This window comes from Equus asinus, chromosome 7, assembly GCF_041296235.1.
Source record: "Equus asinus isolate D_3611 breed Donkey chromosome 7, EquAss-T2T_v2, whole genome shotgun sequence".
NCBI lineage: Eukaryota > Metazoa > Chordata > Mammalia > Perissodactyla > Equidae > Equus > Equus asinus.
Window position 1 is genome coordinate 917,972 of NC_091796.1, and position 19,835 is coordinate 937,806.

General features: G+C 52.5%; 1 protein-coding gene across 25 annotated transcripts in view; it reads right to left on the bottom strand.

Moving 5' to 3' along the window:
• ATP9B (ATPase phospholipid transporting 9B (putative)) overlaps nucleotides 1–19,835 on the bottom strand; it is a 282,461-nt gene that overhangs the window by 17,690 nt on the left and 244,936 nt on the right. For all 25 annotated transcript variants that reach the window (XM_044744021.2, XM_044744020.2, XM_044744015.2 and 22 more), the window contains 9 exons: nucleotides 19,165–19,248; nucleotides 18,682–18,852; nucleotides 16,112–16,210; nucleotides 14,334–14,423; nucleotides 9,043–9,187; nucleotides 8,466–8,530; nucleotides 7,376–7,531; nucleotides 7,146–7,210; nucleotides 566–674 (listed from right to left, as the gene is read on the bottom strand). In XM_044744021.2, the coding sequence (XP_044599956.2) occupies nucleotides 566–674; nucleotides 7,146–7,210; nucleotides 7,376–7,531; nucleotides 8,466–8,530; nucleotides 9,043–9,187; nucleotides 14,334–14,423; nucleotides 16,112–16,210; nucleotides 18,682–18,852; nucleotides 19,165–19,248 (984 nt within the window). The remainder of the gene's footprint in view (nucleotides 1–565; nucleotides 675–7,145; nucleotides 7,211–7,375; nucleotides 7,532–8,465; nucleotides 8,531–9,042; nucleotides 9,188–14,333; nucleotides 14,424–16,111; nucleotides 16,211–18,681; nucleotides 18,853–19,164; nucleotides 19,249–19,835) is intronic.

The window sequence follows — 19,835 nt, forward strand, 5'->3', positions numbered from 1 at the left end:
TTTTCAGATATAGTTCTGAAATCCATAAGTAGAGAGACTGGGCACGCACAGGAAGTTCCTAGTCAAGGCTCCTGGTTTTCTAACTGTGGATGCTGCACCATGCAGCACACAGGCAGGAAGAGGGTCCTGTTGCAACACAGCCATGCTGGCCAGGTCCAGCCACAGCCAATAAGCATCCTTTACACAGAAATAGGACAGGAGCTCCTATCAGCACTGGGTGTGCTCAGGAGTCTATCTGCTAAATTCACAAAAGTTCCACAAATGGTTTACAGCACCCTTTAATATTATAATTTTATGCATGATATCAGAGCTTTATTGCAAACATTTAAGAAAACAATTAGTTTCCCTGGTACGTTTTCCCCTTTTGAAATTTAACTCAAAAGGAAAATGCCAAAAATAACTAGTAGAAATGAAAAAGTATCTGGAAGGACAGAGAACAGATTATTTCAAACCTGCTTGGAAACTGCCTCACGACTGACTGGCACATTTCTCATAGCAAATCTTCTCATAAAATGCCAGGAGGGTTTGTTAGTGGCTGGAAAGGCAGCCTAGCCTCAGAGCGTACCTTGGTGAGGTCCTTGTAGAGCTCTGGGTAGAGCATGGCCATCTCGGGCTTCACATCCTGGTCCAGCACTAAAGAGAACACGGGGAACATGGTGTATATGGTTGCATATCTGGAACCGAGAGGAGAGTCACGTCAGGGCGAAGCTCACGCAACACCACGAAGACCTTTGCAATCGGAGGCCAGAGGCTCAAAACTGAATACAACAAAAGTAAGCGGGCAGCCAAGTACACTTTTTCCTAAAATTTAACACTGACCTCATAGCACAATCATGTGGTCTATAAGCCACAAATGCCCACAGGTAGCGGAACCTATTTTTTTTTCTTTTTAAATTAAACTTTTCATTTGAGATCATTACGGACCTGCATATAGTTACCAGAAACAACACAAAGAGACCCCGAGTGCCCTTTGCCCAGCCTCCCCAATGGCAGCATCTTGCAAAACTGTAGCCCAATCCCCCAGCCAGGGTGCTGGCTCTGACCCAGTCCAGACACAGGGCATCCACCGCCCCAGGGCCTCTGGATGCTGCTCCCCTCTCGCCCCTAGAGCCTCCACCACCCCAGGGCCTCGGGACACCGCTCCCTTCCAGCCCCTAGAGCCTCCACTGCCCGAGGGCCTCTAGACGCCCACTCCCCTCCTGCCCCTCCTTAGCCCTGGTCACACTCATCTGTCCTTCATCTATAAGTCTGTCATTTCAAGGTTATCTGCACACAGCACAGAGGAGATGGCATTTGGGGGTTGGCTTTTCCCCTTAGCCTGATTCCCTGGAGAGTCACCCAGGTGTTGCTATACCAACAGTTCCCTCCTTTTGATGGCTGAGTAGTATCCGTGGTTGTGGATGAACCAGTCTCTGTACCCCAGTCATTCACTGAAGCACATCTGGGTTAGCCCCAGTTTCTAGTTATTACAAATAAAACTACTATAAACAGTCACTGCACAAATTTTTTTTTGTGAAAGTAAGTTTTCATTCATTTTGGACAGAAATGCCATATGGGATCATATGCCCAGAAGTGTAATTTCTGGGTCACATGGTAGTGGTATATTTAGTGTTTTAAAGAAACTACCAAAATGTTTTCCAGAGTGGCTGCACCATTTCACATTCCCACCAGCAATGTAGGAGATCCAGTTTCTCTGAATTCTCACTATAATTCGGTATTATCACAGATTTTTTAGCCATTCTGAGAGGTATGTAGCGGTATCTCCTCATGGGTTAAACTTGCATTCCCTGATGGTCAGTGATGGTGAACATCTTTTCATGTGCCTTGGCCATCTCTATCTTCTCTTGGGCGAAGTGTCTGCTCATGTCTGTCATCCGTTTTCTAGTTAAACTGCTCTTGCTGTTGCGTGCTGAGTTCTTCACATATTGCTGGACATGTGGCTTGCAGCTATTTCCCTCTGGTTCCTGGAAGAACTCCTTCCTGGATGGAGCCGTGTGTCGTCCTTTCCGGCAGCACTGGAGACGGGGGTGCTGTTCCTTCTGGCCTGTACTCTGATGAGGAACTTGCTGCCACTAGAACTGTTCTGCCCACAGGGAGGGTGCCTTCTCTGTCACTGCTTTCAAGGTGTTTATCTTTAGTTTTCCTAAGTTTGACTGTGATGTGTCTTGGTGTGGATTTCTTTGAATTTATCCTATTGGGGGTTTGGTGACCTTCCTGAATTCCAGTGAGGTGTAATTTCAGTGTGCAGTGTAGCAAGTTTGGACAGTGTTTACAGTCCTATAACTTCCCGCATGGTCACAATACAGAGCATTTCCATCCCTTGTGACCATCCCGGGTCAACCCCGCATACTGCCCAGCCCAGGACAGGCAACGGAGAATCTACCCACGGCACTATAGGGCAGATGTGCTTCCCCAAGTGTCACATGGATGGGATCAGACAGCACCAACTCCCTGTGTCTAGCTGCTTTCCTGGGCACAAAGGCCTCGAGCCTCACCCAGCATGGTGTGTGTCGTCTGCCCTCCTCTGCTGCTGTGTGGATTGAAGGCAATGTGTTCCCCTGTCCGTCAGCTGACGGGTGGGTTGTCCCATCTTGGGTACCACAAAGACAGCAGGGCATGTCCACGTACCAGTCCTTGCGTGGACTCGTGTTGGCTCACGTGGAAGCGTGTGATTAATCTTACAAAAACGGCCAGGCTGTGTTCTGGAGTAGGCTCGCCTTTTGCATTCCTTCCAGCAACATGCTCCACATTCCTGGCGACACTTGGTACCATCAGCCTTCTTAATGTGGCCTGTGTAGCGGTATCTCACCGTGGGTTAAATTTACACTTCCTATAACTGATGATGTTAAATAGATTTGTGTGCTTATTGGCCATTCTTAAATCTTCTTTTGTAATATATGTTCAAACCATTAGTCTTTTTAAAAAAATAGAGCTGTGTGAAGACCATGAACTATTCCGGATACAAACCTCCTGTCTGATAGGGGTTCTGAAACCGGTTTCTCCCAGTCTGCGTTTTTATCTGATTCACGTAGTCTTTAGAAGAGCGAAGACTTTTAATTCTGATACAGTCCATTCTGTCAGCTTTTCAATGGTTCATGCTTTTGAACCTAAGATATTTGCCTATGGAAGGGTTCCAGGATTTCCAGCTGTTACTCCTGGAAGTTCAGCAGCCACTTCCCCTCTGTCGGGCACTGGTCCCTGCTGCCCACTGTACACTGTTGGAAAACAGGCTTTCAAGTGTTTTATCCTGTCTTCCAGCTGGTAGAGCTTCGAAGACAAGCCCCAAACCCTAGTGATGCGCCTGCAAAGCTCAATGTCTCTCAAGGAGACGTGTGCAGTGGAGAATTTCTCTGAGTGCCAACCCTCTCCTGGGTGCCTGATTGGGACAACATCCAGCATCTCACAGCACTCCCAGGCTCTCTCCGTGGGTCCCTGTGAGGCCATGAAGTGATCCCACTCTTCCCGCCGCCCCTGGGGTTGGGGACGTCAGGTGCACTCAGGCTCTTTCCAAGGAGTGCCTTTGGAGGGGAGCGCACTCCCAGGGCCTGTGGGGGGTGCCCGTGCAGGCTGCGCGTGGGCAGTGGGTCGAGGGGGAGCACCCACGCCTGCAACCACAGAGCCAGCCCGAACCTCACGCCTGTCAGGCCTCACAGAGGAATCAACCAACAGTCCAGGTGGGCCTCCCCTGGGTCCCCGTTCCCAGACAGAGACAATGGAGTGAATAAAGATAAAAACCACGAACTAGGTGAAACTGAATTCTGTCAACTATCTTGTAGCTTCTAGAGCCAGTTTTTTGATCAGAGGAGAATATTAATTTAGTCAGCTTAGATTCTATTTGATACAAACAACACATTGCTTCCTGCACAACTCTTTCTATTTGTGTTCCAGCTGAGGGCAAAACTGATTTTATCACTTATTTTTGAAGAAGCTTAACCTGAAAACATCTCCCTTCCATTCCTACCAAATTTGGGGCAGTCACGCTTAAGAAAACTATAGATGCCTCATTCACGTGAGGGACACGCAGAGAAACTTTCAATAAACGCAATAAACAGGAGCTTTAAAAACAGTTGGGGCTGGTGCTGACGAGGGGAAGGATCAGGACAGGCAGGCCCAACACGGTCCTTCCGGGACTCGGGCAGTTCTTACGTAAGAAGCAGTCACCCCGTCCCTTAACTCTTCCTAATGTTTCAGAGCCATCATTTTTAAAATGCGAAAGAAAGTGAGAATGGTTATACCTTTCTTTGGCCTCCAAGAAGAAACGCACTGTACCAATTCAAGACATAATGAGCATCACTGCGCAAATTCTCGCTCCTTACAGCAATTCTGTAAGAATCACTGCCGGGGAAACGTAAAACCAGCCGCGGCTCACCTCGAGCACGCCCCCCGCCTCTGAAGCTGAGGCCCTGAGCAGCGGGCCTGGACTCGGCGCACAGCCGCCCCACCCGGCGGACTGCTGGGCACGCGGTCACTCACGCGGAAACGCCCGCCGGCCCAGGGCGGCCCGCGCCCGCGGAGGTTCTCCCGGCTGCGGGCCCGGCTCGGTCCCTCACAGCCTCCCTCGCGAGCGCAGGACCGGCTCCCGGCCGAGGGCGCGGAGGGCGGTGACGCCGCGGCCGACACTGCTCACCTCGCGCAGGAGTTGAGGTGGGAGCAGCCTGCTGTGCGGAGGACGCGCTCCTGTTTTCCTCACGACTGATCTACTTACAGACCCGAGGCGGCCGGGCCAGGCGAGGCGGGCGGAGAGGACCTCCCGCCCAGGGAGAGCCCGGCTGCCGGGCTCGGAGCGCGCCGCCCACTCGGACGCCGCTCACGTCCGGAGCCGAGCTCCCAGCTCCCCCCGCGCAGCCCCGCGCCCACAGCACAGGCCCAGCCGGCTCCCGCACTCGCCGCCCGCGCTCCTCCCACAGGCGGCCCGGCTGTGCGCGCCCCGCCGCCGCCCCTCAGCCCCAGGTGCCCCCCTCAGCCCCGCGTCCCCTCAGCCCCGCGCCGCCCCCCCAGCCCCGCGCCGCCCCCCTCAGCCCCGCGCTCGCCCCTCAGCCCCGCGCTCGCCCCTCAGCCCCGAGCCGCCCGCCTCAGCCCCGCGTCCCCTCAGCCCCGCGCCGCCCCCCCAGCCCCGCGCCGCCCCCCTCAGCCCCGCGCTCGCCCCTCAGCCCCGCGCTCGCCCCTCAGCCCCGAGCCGCCCGCCTCAGCCCCGCGTCCCCTCAGCCCCGCGCCGCCCCCCTCAGCCCCGCGCTCGCCCCTCAGCCCCGAGCCGCCCGCCTCAGCCCCGCGTCCCCTCAGCCCCGCGCCGCCCCCCCAGCCCCGCGCCGCCCCCCTCAGCCCCGCGCTCGCCCCTCAGCCCCGCGCTCGCCCCTCAGCCCCGAGCCGCCCGCCTCAGCCCCGCGTCCCCTCAGCCCCGCGCCGCCCCCCCAGCCCCGCGCCGCCCCCCTCAGCCCCGCGCCGCCCCCCTCAGCCCCGCGTCCCCTCAGCCCTGCGCCGCCCCCCTCAGCCCCGCGCTCGCCCCTCAGCCCCGCGCCGCCCGCCTCAGCCCCGCGTCCCCTCAGCCCTGCGCCGCCCCCCTCAGCCCCGCGCTCGCCCCTCAGCCCCGCGCCGCCCGCCTCAGCCCCGCGCTCGCCCCTCAGCCCCGCGCCGCCCGCCTCAGCCCCGCGCTCGCCCCTCAGCCCCGCGCCCCCCTCAGCCCGCGGCGCCACCTCCCCACCCCCCCAGCCGTCGCCCGCAGCAAAGCTCAGCCTGACTCCAGGAAGACTCCCCGAGTTCCAGATCGCCCCCAGGGGCCCCCGGGCCCAGCCGCAGCTCTGCCTATGACATCCGCTCTGTGGGAGTCACACTCGCTGTCGGCTGGCTGTCCGCACAGAGCTCCTGGTCCGCAGGAGGGCCAGGGCCTGCCGAGCCTGGGCGCGGGAACTTCCCGGGAGAGGCCGGTCTAGACGGAGGGAGGCGGGAGAGGGAGGCGGGAGAGGGAGGCGGCAGGGAAGGGCCCAGGGAGGGAACACCAGGTGCGAAGGCCCAGAGGGAGATCTGGACCTGGGAGAGCGCAGGCAGCAGGCCAGCCGTCAGCCCAGGCCCCGCGGGAGCCTCAGCCGGGGCAGGAAGTGGCGGCCCTCCGGTCTAGCGGAGCCTGAGCCGGGCAGCCCCACGCTCCCTGCCTCTGGCCTCGGACTCAGGGAGCTGTGAGACCAAATGCATCCCTAACAGCGCTCTTCCGACAGGCTGAAATAAGTCACCTTTGCTCTCCGCTGACCTGAGGTAAGTGCCGCAGGAGGAGGGCCTGGGAGGGGCAGCCACGGCCATCTCCACCTTGTCCCGCTCCTCCTGCGAGCTGGGGGCCTCACTCACGCTCCGGCTCCGGCTCCTTCCTCACCAGACGGACGGGACGAGCGCTCGGAGCAGTGACTGCCGACGCCATGGCTATCTGACCGCCTCCCACCACGCCGGGAGGAGCCCCGGCCGGCGGCTCTGAAGTGGGGCGTCAGGGGAGAAGCTGTTTACCTGGCCACCGCCCCAGCAGGCACCCTGACTTGACCTCCCGTGTAACTGCAGAGGGCGAGGACGGGGACTCCAGCTGACTCGCTTTAGCAGGAAATGCCTGCTTGGTGATTTGGTCGCACAGTGAGCACGGCTCTCCGGGGACCGCATGCTCGCAGCACCCTGGGAAGCTGTTCCCTGAGCCGCCCGGCAGGTCTCCAAGGACCAGGCCCCACGACCACCAGGGAGACTCTCTGAGTCTCCTGGAATCTGTTCGGTCCCATCCCAACACGTCTGTTCTCGTGTGTCTCTGCTGCTCATGGGGCACGGCGCCTGGGGGTTAGCCGTGTTCCAGTGGGAGAGGAGCAGGCTTCCGGAAGCAGCCTCCTCGAGCCCGGCCGGCTCACCCACCTCATTATGCCACGGGACGCTTTAAAAATCTTGGACCAACACAGGTCCTGACTCAAACTGTGGCTTCCCCAAGAAAACAGAAAACCTAATGAGAAAACTTAGCATGGACAGCTTTGTCTTCAAGTTCCCCCAAGCAACACATGAGTTTCTTGCATCAGCATTATTCACTCTGAATGCTGACCGCGGAAGGAAATACTCAGACGAGATTCTAGACAGGTGTCTTTCGCATTAAAAGCTCTCCCCACGCTGCCGCTGAGCAGTTCACTTACCCAACCATGAGGAAGCCCTGGTACAGAGGGACAGACGCGAAGTAGAAGACGGAGGAGAAGACGGCCTTCAAGAGAGAGAGCAGCCGTTAGTCCTGTGGCTTCGTCTCCACGCAGGCTCCTTGGGCCGTATGCCAACACCCAATATGACATGACTACGTCAAGTGAACAGAGGGTCCCGAGCTCTCCCCAGGGCCCGCCCTCTATGGCAGATGGAGTGAGGGCCATGGTACCTGCATCGTGGAGATGATGAGGCCCCTGTGCATGACGAATTGGCCGAGCGCTGCAGACCTCTTGTAGCTGCTCCGCCCGTGTACCATCAGCAGCCGGCCAATGTGCTTGAATTGCGTGATGGAGAAGTCTGCTGCCAGCGAGGCCTGCTTCCCCTCCTGAAAAGGAGCCCCGTGCCTGCTGAGAGCCACCCTCCAGAAGCGGCTGTCAGAGCTCCACCTCAATGGGAGGAAGACTAAAGTCCCTGTTCAACCTTGAAGGGGACAGCCTACCGGGCACACCGACAGCCACAGGGACTGCTGAGGTGAGGGGCAGCGAGAACCCACACGGGTGTGGGGCATGTGCCCACAGGCAGCTGGCTTTATGGAGCTGCTCACCAGGACTCTGGAAGAATTCACCTACAGCAGCCTGCTGGTATCAGAGAAATTAAGAGAGTGGAAGAATGTGACACCAGCTGGAGATGGGCCTGTAATGCTGGGCATCTTCAAGACAATTCTCTACCCCTTACTTATCTCATAGTTAAGAAAACCACCCCCCTGATTTTTCACAAAGCTGCTGAGGGCTGAGTGAGGCAGCTGATGAGAAGCACTTCACGTGCTATAAATGATACTGACAGTCAGGCACCCGGGAGTAAAGCAGCCAAGGGAAAGAGCTGGGCTGAAACCAGGCTCACTTCCAGATCTTTCTGGGCATGTTTTTATATGGGCACGGAAGACAAACCTCAAACAAGAGCTCACCGTTGGCAGGAGACACAGACGCCCAAACATGACGCCATGTGTAAAACACGAGGGAGAAGCGGGAGGGGCTGTGGGTGGCCACCAGAGGTTTGCCGAGGACTTGGTGACATCTGAGCTGAGCCTCATGGGGAGGGGACTATGGGTTTCAGGGCCCTGCACGCCACTTGAAGAGCAGCGAGGACACCGCAGGTCTCGGCACTGACGTGCTGTTTCCCACCTGCGTTTCACGAAGGGCATCACAGAGTGACTGGGGCATGTCCCAAGCGTGCAGCTCGGAGAGTGCTAGAGAGCGGGCTCTCAAGGACGTGCTAACTGAGTGCAAGCAAGAGATGACCGCGACAAGAGGACAATGTACCTTCCCTTCAATCCCGATCCCACAGTCTGCTGCCTGGATCATGCTCACATCGTTTCCTCCGTCGCCTGAGAAGCACGAGAAGTTGTGAAATGAAATAAAACACCTGGACGTGACCCTGTTTTTCTTTTACCAGTAGAGGCTGTTTTAAAAGGTCTTCTAATAAAGATGAAGTAATTCTGGCGTTAGAGACTGAACACGATTGTGCCTTCAAATCTCAGGACTTCAGTTTTCTTTTTCTTTTTTTTTGAGGAAGATTAACCTTGAGCTAACTACTGCCAGTCCTACTCTTTTTTGCTGAGGAAGCCTGACCCTGAGCTAACATCCGTGCCCATCTTCCTCTACTTTCTATGTGGGACGCCTACCACAGCATGGCGTGCCAAGTGGTGTCATGTCCACACCCGGGATCCGAACCGGTGAACCCCGGGTCGCCAAGAAGCAGAATGTGCAAACTTAACCGCTGCACCACTGGGCTGGCCCCAGGATTTCGGTTTTCTTAAAGCTCGCCAGTTAACAGGGCGAAGCCACCTTCCACCACCTCGGCGGCCCTGGCACACACTGGACATGGCGGGGTGCTCACCGATGGCGCATGTGCGCTTCCCGGTGCGCTGCTGCAGCAGCTTCACAATGCGGGCCTTTTGGGTGGGCGAACAGCGGCAGCACACCACAGCGGGGCACTGGCAGGCCAGCTCCGCAAGCTCGTGCTCGTAGTACCGCAGGCAGACCTGGAAGACAATGTACTGCGTGACCGCCTGGTCATCAGCTGAAGCTCCCACGGCTGCAGGAGAGTCCCACGGCCCCTCCAAGTGTGCCACGTGGGTCCTTTTTGGGTCTCTTTCCCCAGGGGACGGCCACCCTGCCAGCTGGGGATTCAGTAGTGATGGACAGGTATACAGAGGAGGCAGGGGTGAGGCGGGAGGAGAGGCCAGCATCCAGGGCCTCTGCAGGACAGAGCATGGTGGCTGCACAGCTGCAAGGCCATGTGGAGGGGCAGCAGTGGTGGTCAGGGGCCAGGCGGGTCTGGGAGTGGGGACTCTGCATCTCGTTGTGAGCATCACTGTAGGCCAGGGGTTTGCACAGGGGACTGACGAGGCGCCCCCTCACTGATGTGACCCAGATGATGGAGGATCGCTCCATGGAGCTCTCCTGACTAGTCTGTCTTTGTTCAGATGACCTCAGCCCCCTTTTCCCAGCACTTGGCTAAAAAGGGCTTTGTCTGATCTTTAATATAAAACACTCTTAGTATCAACCCTTAATTCCCCATCTTGGTGGGGAAAATAATCCCCAAAAGCTACCTGAAGGCTGGGGGTCCCCTCACTGTGCTGGATATTCTGAAAGTGACCTCACCACGAAGGGTAGGCTGTCAGAGATCCAGGTTCTGAGACCTGCAGCATCACTACCATCAACAGTTCCACGTAGGGGACTGTGTGTGTTGTCCCCCATGTCTGTGGCGGCTTGGGAAACTGCTGATGACCGCGTGTGTGCATGTGTGTGATGTGTGAATGTGTGAGAATGTGAGTGTATGTGTGTGTGGGTATGTGTGTGAGTGCATGTATGTGCATGTGTGCATGTGTGTGTGAGAGTGTGTGGGCTACAGATATGGAGTCTGAGGTCACATGTGTATTCCTTTCTCTTTTCCTCTTGTTCTCTGGTGGCAAAGAAGCTCAAGGCCATGTCTGCAGACCCCACTGGGGCCACACAGCCTAATTCTTGCAGAGCGTCTTTATGCTGACTTGACCTTATTTTTCACTCTTTATTTTCCCTTTGCTCTTTCTCATTCACATAATTTAAGACTGATGTGATACTCTGTTTTTTTGCTAGCTATCTCAACCTTTTTTGGAATATGTCAGAATATAAGAAAACAAAATAAATGGGATGTCATATTAAAGAGAAAGTCACTGGTCCTCAGCTGCAGCTTCTCCCATAAAACATTCATAATGAAAGTCAATTAAAAAACTTTGTTAAAAAGACAAGAAAAAACATGGTCTACATCTGCAAGCTCTAGTTTAGATCCATAAGCTATACATCATCTGATCAATTACAATACAGTCAGTTTCTACACAGCAGACACAAGTGCACATTTCTGCCTTCCACCCAGCCAGGAACCTACCTAATGAATGGAACGTGAGGGATGTACATGCACAGCATGGTTTGGGTTGGAGGAGAGTCACCAACACACACGAGATCTCAGCCAACCTCCAGAAGATGAGAAGTGCATGGAGGCAGGTGGACAGATGATGCACACGAGGAGGAAGGAGCAGGTGGACAGATACACTAGGAGGGAGGAGCTGGTGGACAGATGCACACGAGCAGGGAGGAGCAGATGGACAGATGCACAAGGAGGGAGGAACGGTGGACAGATGCACAAGGAGGGAGGAGCAGGTGGACAGATGCACAAGGAGGGAGGAGCTGGTGGATAGACGCACACGAGGAGAAACCACCTCTGTGGGTGCCCCCTGTGAACAGTTGAGACCAGGTCTGATGCACTCTGCCCACTTAAAACCTGGGATGGCTGGCTAAATCCTGCTTATGGCAGGTACTTGACAGATATCGCCTAAAGTTGGCAGATTTAGAAATAGAGACACAGCATGTTATCTCGTTTCACGGAAACCTCGATACCAGGAGACCAAGAAACAGAAATAGTACAAGATGTTGCTTTTTGGGAGAAGGTCTGGGAGGCAGGGGAGTGAATGTGTTCTCCAACATCAGGTTTCTCTGCTCTTGACTGCCTACCACATATGTGTATTTTTGGTGACACAAAAATAACAAAAAGATTTCATAAAAGATGGTGGATTTAATACAAGTAGTTACTTTTGCTCCTTTCCCCAATCCCATTAAAACAACTGTAGAAATAAGTATTTTTTTCCTTTAAAGTTCGGCACCTGAGCTAACAACGGTTGCCAATCTTTTTTTTTTTTTTCCTGCTTTTTCTCCCCAAATCCCCCCAGTACATAGTTGCATATTTTAGTTGTGGGTCCTTCTAGTTGTGGCACGTGGGATGCTGCCTCAGCATGGCCTAATGAGTGGTGCCATGTCCATGCCCAGGATCTGAATCGGTGAAACCCCAGGCTGCCGAAGTGGAGCATGCAAACTTAACCACTCGGCCATGGGGCTGGCCCCAAGAGAATTTTTTTAAAAAGATATAAATCTACAAGGAGGAGCCAGACGACAGGAGAAATTAGCAAAAGGCTTTGGATGCTGGAAAGCAAACAAACTCATGACAAATGGCTGGGCAGCTGTGAGAAGTCTTCTAGAGCCAGCTGTGAGAGGAGCTGAGAGGCCGCACGAGGCCCAGGTGCTGATGGTAGACCACTTGGAGCTGAGGATGGAGAGGCGCCAGGACTCGGACCAGGCAGACACGTCCCTAATCCCTCCCTCTCCAAATGAGGCCGCTTGGGCAGCTGTGCCCTCCTGCTCTGGCAAAGACCGGGGCTTGTCCTCAGGAGAGGGTGAACCTTAACAAGGAGGGCAGGAGGGAAAGGGAAGAGATGGAAACCAGGAAAGAAAAGATAAAGGGATTATGGCCTCAGGTCTGGAGGCCCAACATCCGTCTTACAGGCACTCCAGGAAGCAAGAAGGGGAAAATCAGAAGTGAGGAAGCCGTTCATCATTTCTTCCCAGAGAACCAACAGATACAAGTCAACGGAAACACACCAGACCCAGCACATTAATGAGAAGTGTGATAATAGTGGGGGTCCTGCAAACTTTCAGAAAGGGGGGACCCCAAAAAGCCTCAGAGGGAGGGCTTGGAATTGAAGGGCTCCTCCTGGCTCCCCAGCAGTTGTGCTGGGTGGCAAGTGGCAAGAGGATATGGGAAACCCTCCTGGCTCAGAATTCCATCCCAGGCAAACTGGCCGTCAGGTACGAGGGTAGGATACAGACCTTCCCTTCCCATGAAAGGCCTCAAAAGTTGATCTCTGTGGCTGCTTTCCAGGAAGCTAGAGGAGGAGGTGCTCTCCAAGAAGGAGGAGTCCAATGATGACAGCAGAGGCAGTGGGACATGGGGACCCTGCGGATGAGACAGCAGTGCACGGTGCACCCCTCAAGAGCCCAAGAAGGACTTCTCCAAGAAGGAAAACTGAATTAGTGATAAGTACAAGGACGAGCAAGAGAAAAAAGACACTCATTAGCTCGGGGACAAAGAGCCGAGCAGGAACAAGGGTTGTGGCAGCAGCCGCAGGCTCAGCTCTCCTGGTGCCATAGCCCCTGAGATGCTGACTGCCAAGACAGGCCACCCGGAATCTGTGTTGGCCATGCTGGGAGGGCACGAGGAATGAGAAACAACCCTCGACTTGCAGGGCAGAAACTAAATAAAATGAGCCAAAACTCAAAATCAAACAGGAGTTATGCAAAGGCTGTTATTTAGACAGTTGGAAACAAAGGCCAAAATAGGAGGCCAAAAGCAGCATCAGGGTGTTGGGAAAGAAGGGGGAGCGGGAGAGCAGCACAGAACAGATGCGCCCACATAAGCCTGACAGGAACAGCATGCTCACAGCGTGCACCACGGCACTGCCATGAGAATGGAGACCAGGTGGAAACCACGGGCTGTCTCATGGAGACAGTGGGGAGAGGACGGAGCTCCCTCCAAGACCAGGGGGCCAGGGAGGTCTGCCGGGAGGCAAAGACGGGTGGGGGTGTTGCACTGCTGGGGTGGGGGGCTGCTGTTTGACCCCCACTGTCCAGGCTCCGCAGTTCAGTCTCTTCTTGAAGCAGCTCACTTGACTCACAAGGGAGTGAGGCGATGATGGAAGCCTGGGGGACATTCTGTATGATTCCCTGGCCCACGGAAGTTTATCATCTGCTCCAAGAACGCGATGGAACGTGGCATGCCCTGAGCTACCATGTGACCTTCTGGAATGGGCACAGTGGCAGGTTAAAGAGGGCACTACTGTCCCTGCTACTTCTCTGGTGAGAGGTGGGCTTGACCCCCTCCCTTGAATCAGGCTGGCCTTAGTGGCCTGCTTGACCAAGAAAATGTGACAAACATGACAAAGGCTTGGTCCTAAGGAACCACACAGCTCCCCCAGACTCCATGACCACTTGCTCTGGGAAGCCAGAGGCATGCACGAAGTCTGAGAGAGCCTATGCACAAGCTGTGTGGAGAGAGAGGCACCCAGCCGGCCCAGCCATTCTGGCTATCTGGGCCCAGAGGCAGATCTATGAGCAAAGTGAGGAAAGACGTGACTTGACCCAGAGAGGACTGGCCAACAGCCAGGCCGCAGGCCCTGGACCAGCCCCAGCTGAGTCATCTCGGCTCCTGCATCAGGGCTTCCCACAGTACACGCCAGGGCCTCAGGTCTCACACGTCCTCTGTCCCACGGGGCGCTCTTTTGGAAACACCCGTTTGGATACATTTAGATAAAGACTATGGGTAGCACAGTCAAGACTCCAAGGCAAGATGTGCTATTAACAATGAGCGCAAGGCCTAGCACTAAAGAGAACTGTGAATAAGCCTCAAATAAATCAGCCTCTAGAATATTGAGTGTTATCACCCTGACATTGCCATGACATTTCTCCAGGCTGTAACTGCTCACCAGAGTTGCATATTCCACTTCTAGGACGGTAAAAACTTAAAAAATAGTAGAGATAAGCAAAAACAGCCTAATAAATACATTTGACTCAGAAAGCCCTTAGTCCACCACCAGCAGGAAAAGCAGACACATGTTTGGTCAGAGACCAGCCTCACCTCCAGGGAGACGGACAGACAGACAGACAGACAGACACGTGTTTGGTTACAGACCAGCCTCACCTTCAGGAAGAGGCACAGACAGACAGACAGACACGTGTTTGGTTACAGACCAGCTTCTCTTCCAGGGAGACGCACAGACAGACAGACAGACAGACACGTGCTTGGTCCGGGCCCAGCCTTACCTCCAGGGAGTCCCCAGATATGACGAGGGCACAGTCATGCTTCCTCCGAAATGCATTCAGCTCCAAATGGGCCTCTCCTCGACTGGTCACCTCCACAGAAGGGAGAAAGCACCCAGATTACAATGTTGCCTCAATCAGAGCACCGACAAACAAGCCCGTATTTACGAATCACAGTGAGATCTTTAGACACATCATCTAAAACCAAAAGCTGCTTGACACACGAAGTCCTACAACAAACTGCTCTTTCAAATTCCTCCTGCACTGCTGGGGACACACACACAGTAATTTACACTGACTGTTTTCCGAGGTGTGGCACCTCAAAGTAGGAAACGTGCGCTGTGACGTGCAGTGAAGGCACCACAATTCCACTGCGAGTGTGACCAGGAGAAGCGGGCCTGTGGCCACAGGGGAGCAGGCTCGGGAGTGATGATGGCCTATGCACAGCTAGGGAAGATGCGCTTCCCACAGCAGAGTGTGGCAACCGTCAATTACAGCTCCTGGTCTTTTCACAGGCTGATGGCACGGGGGTGGCTTCTAACGCCAGGGACACAGTTCTTCAGAACTCCAACTCAACACCTTAAAACCCAGGGCCCCATGGAGGGAGCTGAGTCCCTCAGGGCCACCCAGTACGGGGGCAGGACAGCCCATCTTCATAGCAGGCCCAGTGATGACAATACTTGTACAGACTGCCTCTGCCGTCTCTGCCACGGTTCTCAACTGAGCCTATTCACTCAAGCATACAAAATATCGGGGGGTTAGACGACCTGAAGAGCAAAGTTAGGTCATAATCTTGAAATATCATGAATTTTAGAGTGAAAACATTTCAGAAACCAATTTGCTGGTTTTTGACATTCTTTGGAGGTTTTATGGGGCATAAAGGAAATGATATATTACAGGACTGAAATAAATTAAAAATTTCATGTCATTCAAATTAATCTCAGAATCATTGTTAAATAGGTAGGTTTTATTGTGGAAATGTTCATTTGTGGTGCTATAGCACTGAAAAGTCAACAAAAATTGATCTGAAGTTTTATCAGAATCATTAATAATTTAATTGCAAATAGTAGTCTGCAGGGCCTAATTTGCGATTCCAATGCTTCCAAATAAACTACATTTACATGTAAATTATATTCAAATAACTATTTCTGTAGGTGCAAGAGCTTCATTTAGAAAAGTCACAGACACACAATGTCTGTTCACCCACCATCAATCAAGAGCCAAGAAACTTTTATTTTTTCTTTGAATTAAATTTAGTCATAACCTAATATATACAGTAAACACATAAATTTAGATAATTTCTATTAATTTTCTTTGAGCTAATTAAGAAGAGCATTTAATCTGAAAATGGCAGTAGATTACAAACACATTCCTATTTTGTATTGAGAGCTTGTTTCACAAAAGCAGCTTCTGGACTATAAGCAATGTGTATAACTAATAGAAAATGTAATTTTTATCAATGCACACTTTATAAGTTGACTAGTCTATTTTAAAATATCTGGTTGTTAATAAATAATTCCAATAGTACAACAGAAAAATACTTTTGAATTTAGACCTTGCTTCACCATATCAAAAAGTAGCTTTTTGATCACATTTAATGTATATAACTAATAGAAATCTATTTTTAACGTTTTTATAAATTGAATAAGAAATTACATTTCTCTTTTAAAACAGATATTTAGTAATTAATAAAAAATTGCATACACATTCTCCCAAAAACAGTAGGTTTTAGTTGTGAAATAAAACATTTAAAAATCAAAGTGATTTAGACAAATACTTACAGGTCTGAAAGTGTGGATGTCTTGTGTTCTAGACACCAAATGTGAACTTTTGGCAATGCAAGTGGCTGTCTCAAGTTTATCACCCGTGAGCATCCATATCTAGGAGACAATTTAAACTGGTGAACTTCAATACTACTACACTTTCATCTCCGAAAAGGGTCTATCCTTGAATGGATATTTGCACACCCATGTTTATAATGTCACTACTCATACTAGCCAAAACATGGAAGCAACTCAAGTGTCCATTGAGAAATGAACGGATAAAGAAAATGTGGTCTATACATACAATAGAGTATTATTCAGCCTTAAAAAGGAAAAAAATTCTGACACAAGCTACAACATGGATGACCCTGGAGGACATTATGCTAAATGAAACAATTCAGTTACAAAAAGGCAAGTACGAGTCCACTCACATGACTACTAAGAGTTAGATTTACAGAGACAGAAAGCAGAGCCCGGGGTGCCAGGGGCTGGGGGCAGAGGGAACGGGGAGTTAGTGTTTAAGGGGGACAGAGTTTCAGATTTACAAGATGAAAAAGTTCTGGAGATGGACAGTGTGCTGGTTGTATAACAATGTGTGAATATATTTAACGCCACGGCACTGTACCCTTAAGAAGGGTTAAGATGCATAAAATTTTGTGTTATGTCCATTTTGCCACAATAAAAAAAGATGCCTCTATGGACTTGCTTCGCTAAAACAAGTAAGAGCAAAGTGGTGTTTGGACTCAGCAGCTGAGCTCTGGAGGCACGTGGGTGACGGGTGGGGTTTGGGAACCACATGGCTGAGGCTGGCGAGGACCTGCACAAGCCCAAAGGCAGCATTCCCACCGCCCTGATGCCAGACCAGCAGGCATAAAGCAGAAGACACCACACAGCCTTGGGTTTGCAGAGCTGGGGGGCCCTGAGGATCCTCAGGCCTGCTTGCTGGTCTTCCAGCTGGAAACTGAGGTTCAAAATGGGTAAGCAGGCAATCGTTAAGCCAAAAGTTGTTTCTATCAAACAAAACATGTCAAATGATAATAAAAGAATTACACACACATGCACACATTATGTACATAAATGTCCCCAGACTAAAAAGAAAGCAAAATCAGGACACCTACGGTCCTGATTATAACAAGATAGTTTATATATATTTTATATAACAGCAAAAACCTTGCAGTAATTTCTCCTTATCATCTGAATTCTTCAGGTGTCTTACGTATCATATATAAATATACATTTTGGAAATAGCAAACAGAAGAGACTTACACAGTACACTGATTCTCTGCTCAGGCGTAATCTACTTGTGGCTCTTTGTGTCTGAGGAATTCGGTTTTTTATTTATTTCACACATTTGAACTTCCTTTACTAGCCTGGACCTAAGATTATGACACATTGTTATGACAAAGTTGGGAACAACTACACAAAAGAACAGGAACTAGGGGCTGGTCCGGTGGTGTAGTGGTTCGGTTGGTGCACTCTACTTCAGTGGCTTGGGGTAGGTGGGTTCGGATCCCAGGCATGGACTCTCACACTGTTCATCAAGCCACACTGTGGTGGCATCCCACATACAAAGTAGAGGAAGACTGGCATGGATGTTGGCTCAGGGACAATCTTCCTGAAGCAAAAAGGGGAAGACTGGCAACAGATGTTAGCTCAGGGCCAATCTTCCTCACCAAACAAACAAACAAACAAACCACCCAAAACAAGAACAAGAACTACCACTGCTGGTAACCTGGCACACATTCAGCAAGTGTGTGTGATCTGGCTGGAAGACTACCTCCATGTTTTGCAGGACTATCTGAAATCAGAGCCTATGTTATGTAAGGAGATAGAGGGTTCTACTTCTTTAGACAGGAAAAATAAAAGAAAAAAGAGCAGAGCTCCAGAAAGTCTTGCAGAGTTTGGCAAAGAATTAGTATAAATACTCAAATCTTCACATGAGAGACATTTACTACTTTAATATGTTGATAATCCAACACATACAATTAAGTAGATTGAGTTGAACTTTATGAAAAATTACAATAAAAGGTAATTTTATTATAATAAGTAAAGGTTGAGATAACATAAACCTTTTGAGTCTGCACTGCTCTGTAACTCTGCACTCCCACCTGCACAGCAATCCTGACACCAGATGCAGCCTCCCAGCGCGCCATCCAGCGCAGGCTGAGCTGACAGGGGCCTCCCGCCCTGGAGCAGACAGCCCCACGGCCACGTCTCACTGCCTGTGCCCTGGAAAGCGCGGCGGCAGCCAGTGTGTAGGCTGCCACAGGAGAAGCTGTGCTGCACAGAGCACCCATCCGAGTTGGGACGGGCACATGAGGGCGGCAGGCAGTGGCTGTGCTGGGAAAGGGCAGGGCGGTGGTTGACCCGGGAGGCCTGGAGCGGAGCACGTGAGGAAGCCAGCTGGGTGGCGGGAGGCAAGGCGTGGGGTCCTGGAGGTCCAGTGGGATGAGAGCGGACATGAGTGGGGCTCTGCGCACAAGGCCCTCTCATGTCCATGGCCTCATCCCAGGTCAAGGGCAGCACCTCCCGGGAAGCGGCACTGCGCACATCGAGGCAGCCCTGGTTTCAGAGGCCATGCTCCGTACCTTGATGCCTGCGTTCCGCAGCATCTCCAGTGTGGGCCTCACATCGGCCTGCAGCTGGTCTTCCACCCCCGTGAGGCACAGCAGCTCCATCTCCCGCTCCAGGCTCTCCACCACTGCGGCCACCTTGAGCATCCTGTCGTGGACACTCAGCTTGGCCTGACTGTACCGGCTCTGAGGACAGAGACGAGGCTGTGATTTATGCACTCAGGACTTACTGAGGACATGAAAATTGGCAACATTAAAGAAATCATGAGTTTCTGCTTCTGTGGACACTCCTTTCCCAGGAGGCTGGGAAGTGGGTGGTACAGGGGAGGGTAGAAGACTAATTCCCAATGCTCCTGGGAGCAAGGCTGCTCTGCTTATGGGCTGTGGTGACACGACCTTGCAACGTCACACAAGCAGTAAGAACTCGTTAATGAGAACACCAGTGCCTTACCAGGGATGGGATGTCCATGAGGGTGGAGAGACAGGGAGTCTGCTCACCTCGAAATCCTGGTACTGCTCTTCTGTGAGTGCCCTCTTCGCGACCACGAGGGTGCGCAGACCTTCGCGGGCCATGTTTCCACACTGGAAAAGGAAATGCTGGTCACATGTGGCCCCTAGCCCTGAGTATGACAGGGACAGAGGCCCCTATGGTACTCGTCACTACCACTCTCTGTGCTGACGACCATCCCCTGCTAATTTACCCTGCCAATTCCTAAGTCTACCACGTGCAGGCACAAGAGATGAGCCGGAGTGCAGCTGACTGAACCACAGCTCCCTGGCTACCTCCTCCCCTTGCCCTGCCCTCACTGAGGCAGCGGCAGGCACGGGAGGCAACAGCAGAGGGAACCCTGAGAGACCCTCATCTCACAGACACGCCACCAGACTAACCCTGACCCGACAATGTCTCTGCTCTTCCTGAGCTCTGAGGAGGAGCAGCAAAGGGACACGATGGAGGTGGAGTCACTGCACGGCTCTCCAGATGACAGGCATAGGTCTTCTCCACCTCAAATCAGGCTTTTCAAAAACAGCGTCAAAAGCACTTAACTAACACTGCCCTGATCTTGGTGTTGACATCAGGCTGCAGGTGGGAACAAGGGAGGAGGAGATGCTGAGTGGTGGCGGATGGGAGGAGACAAGACTTGGAAGGCAGGAAGGCCCCATGTGGCAGT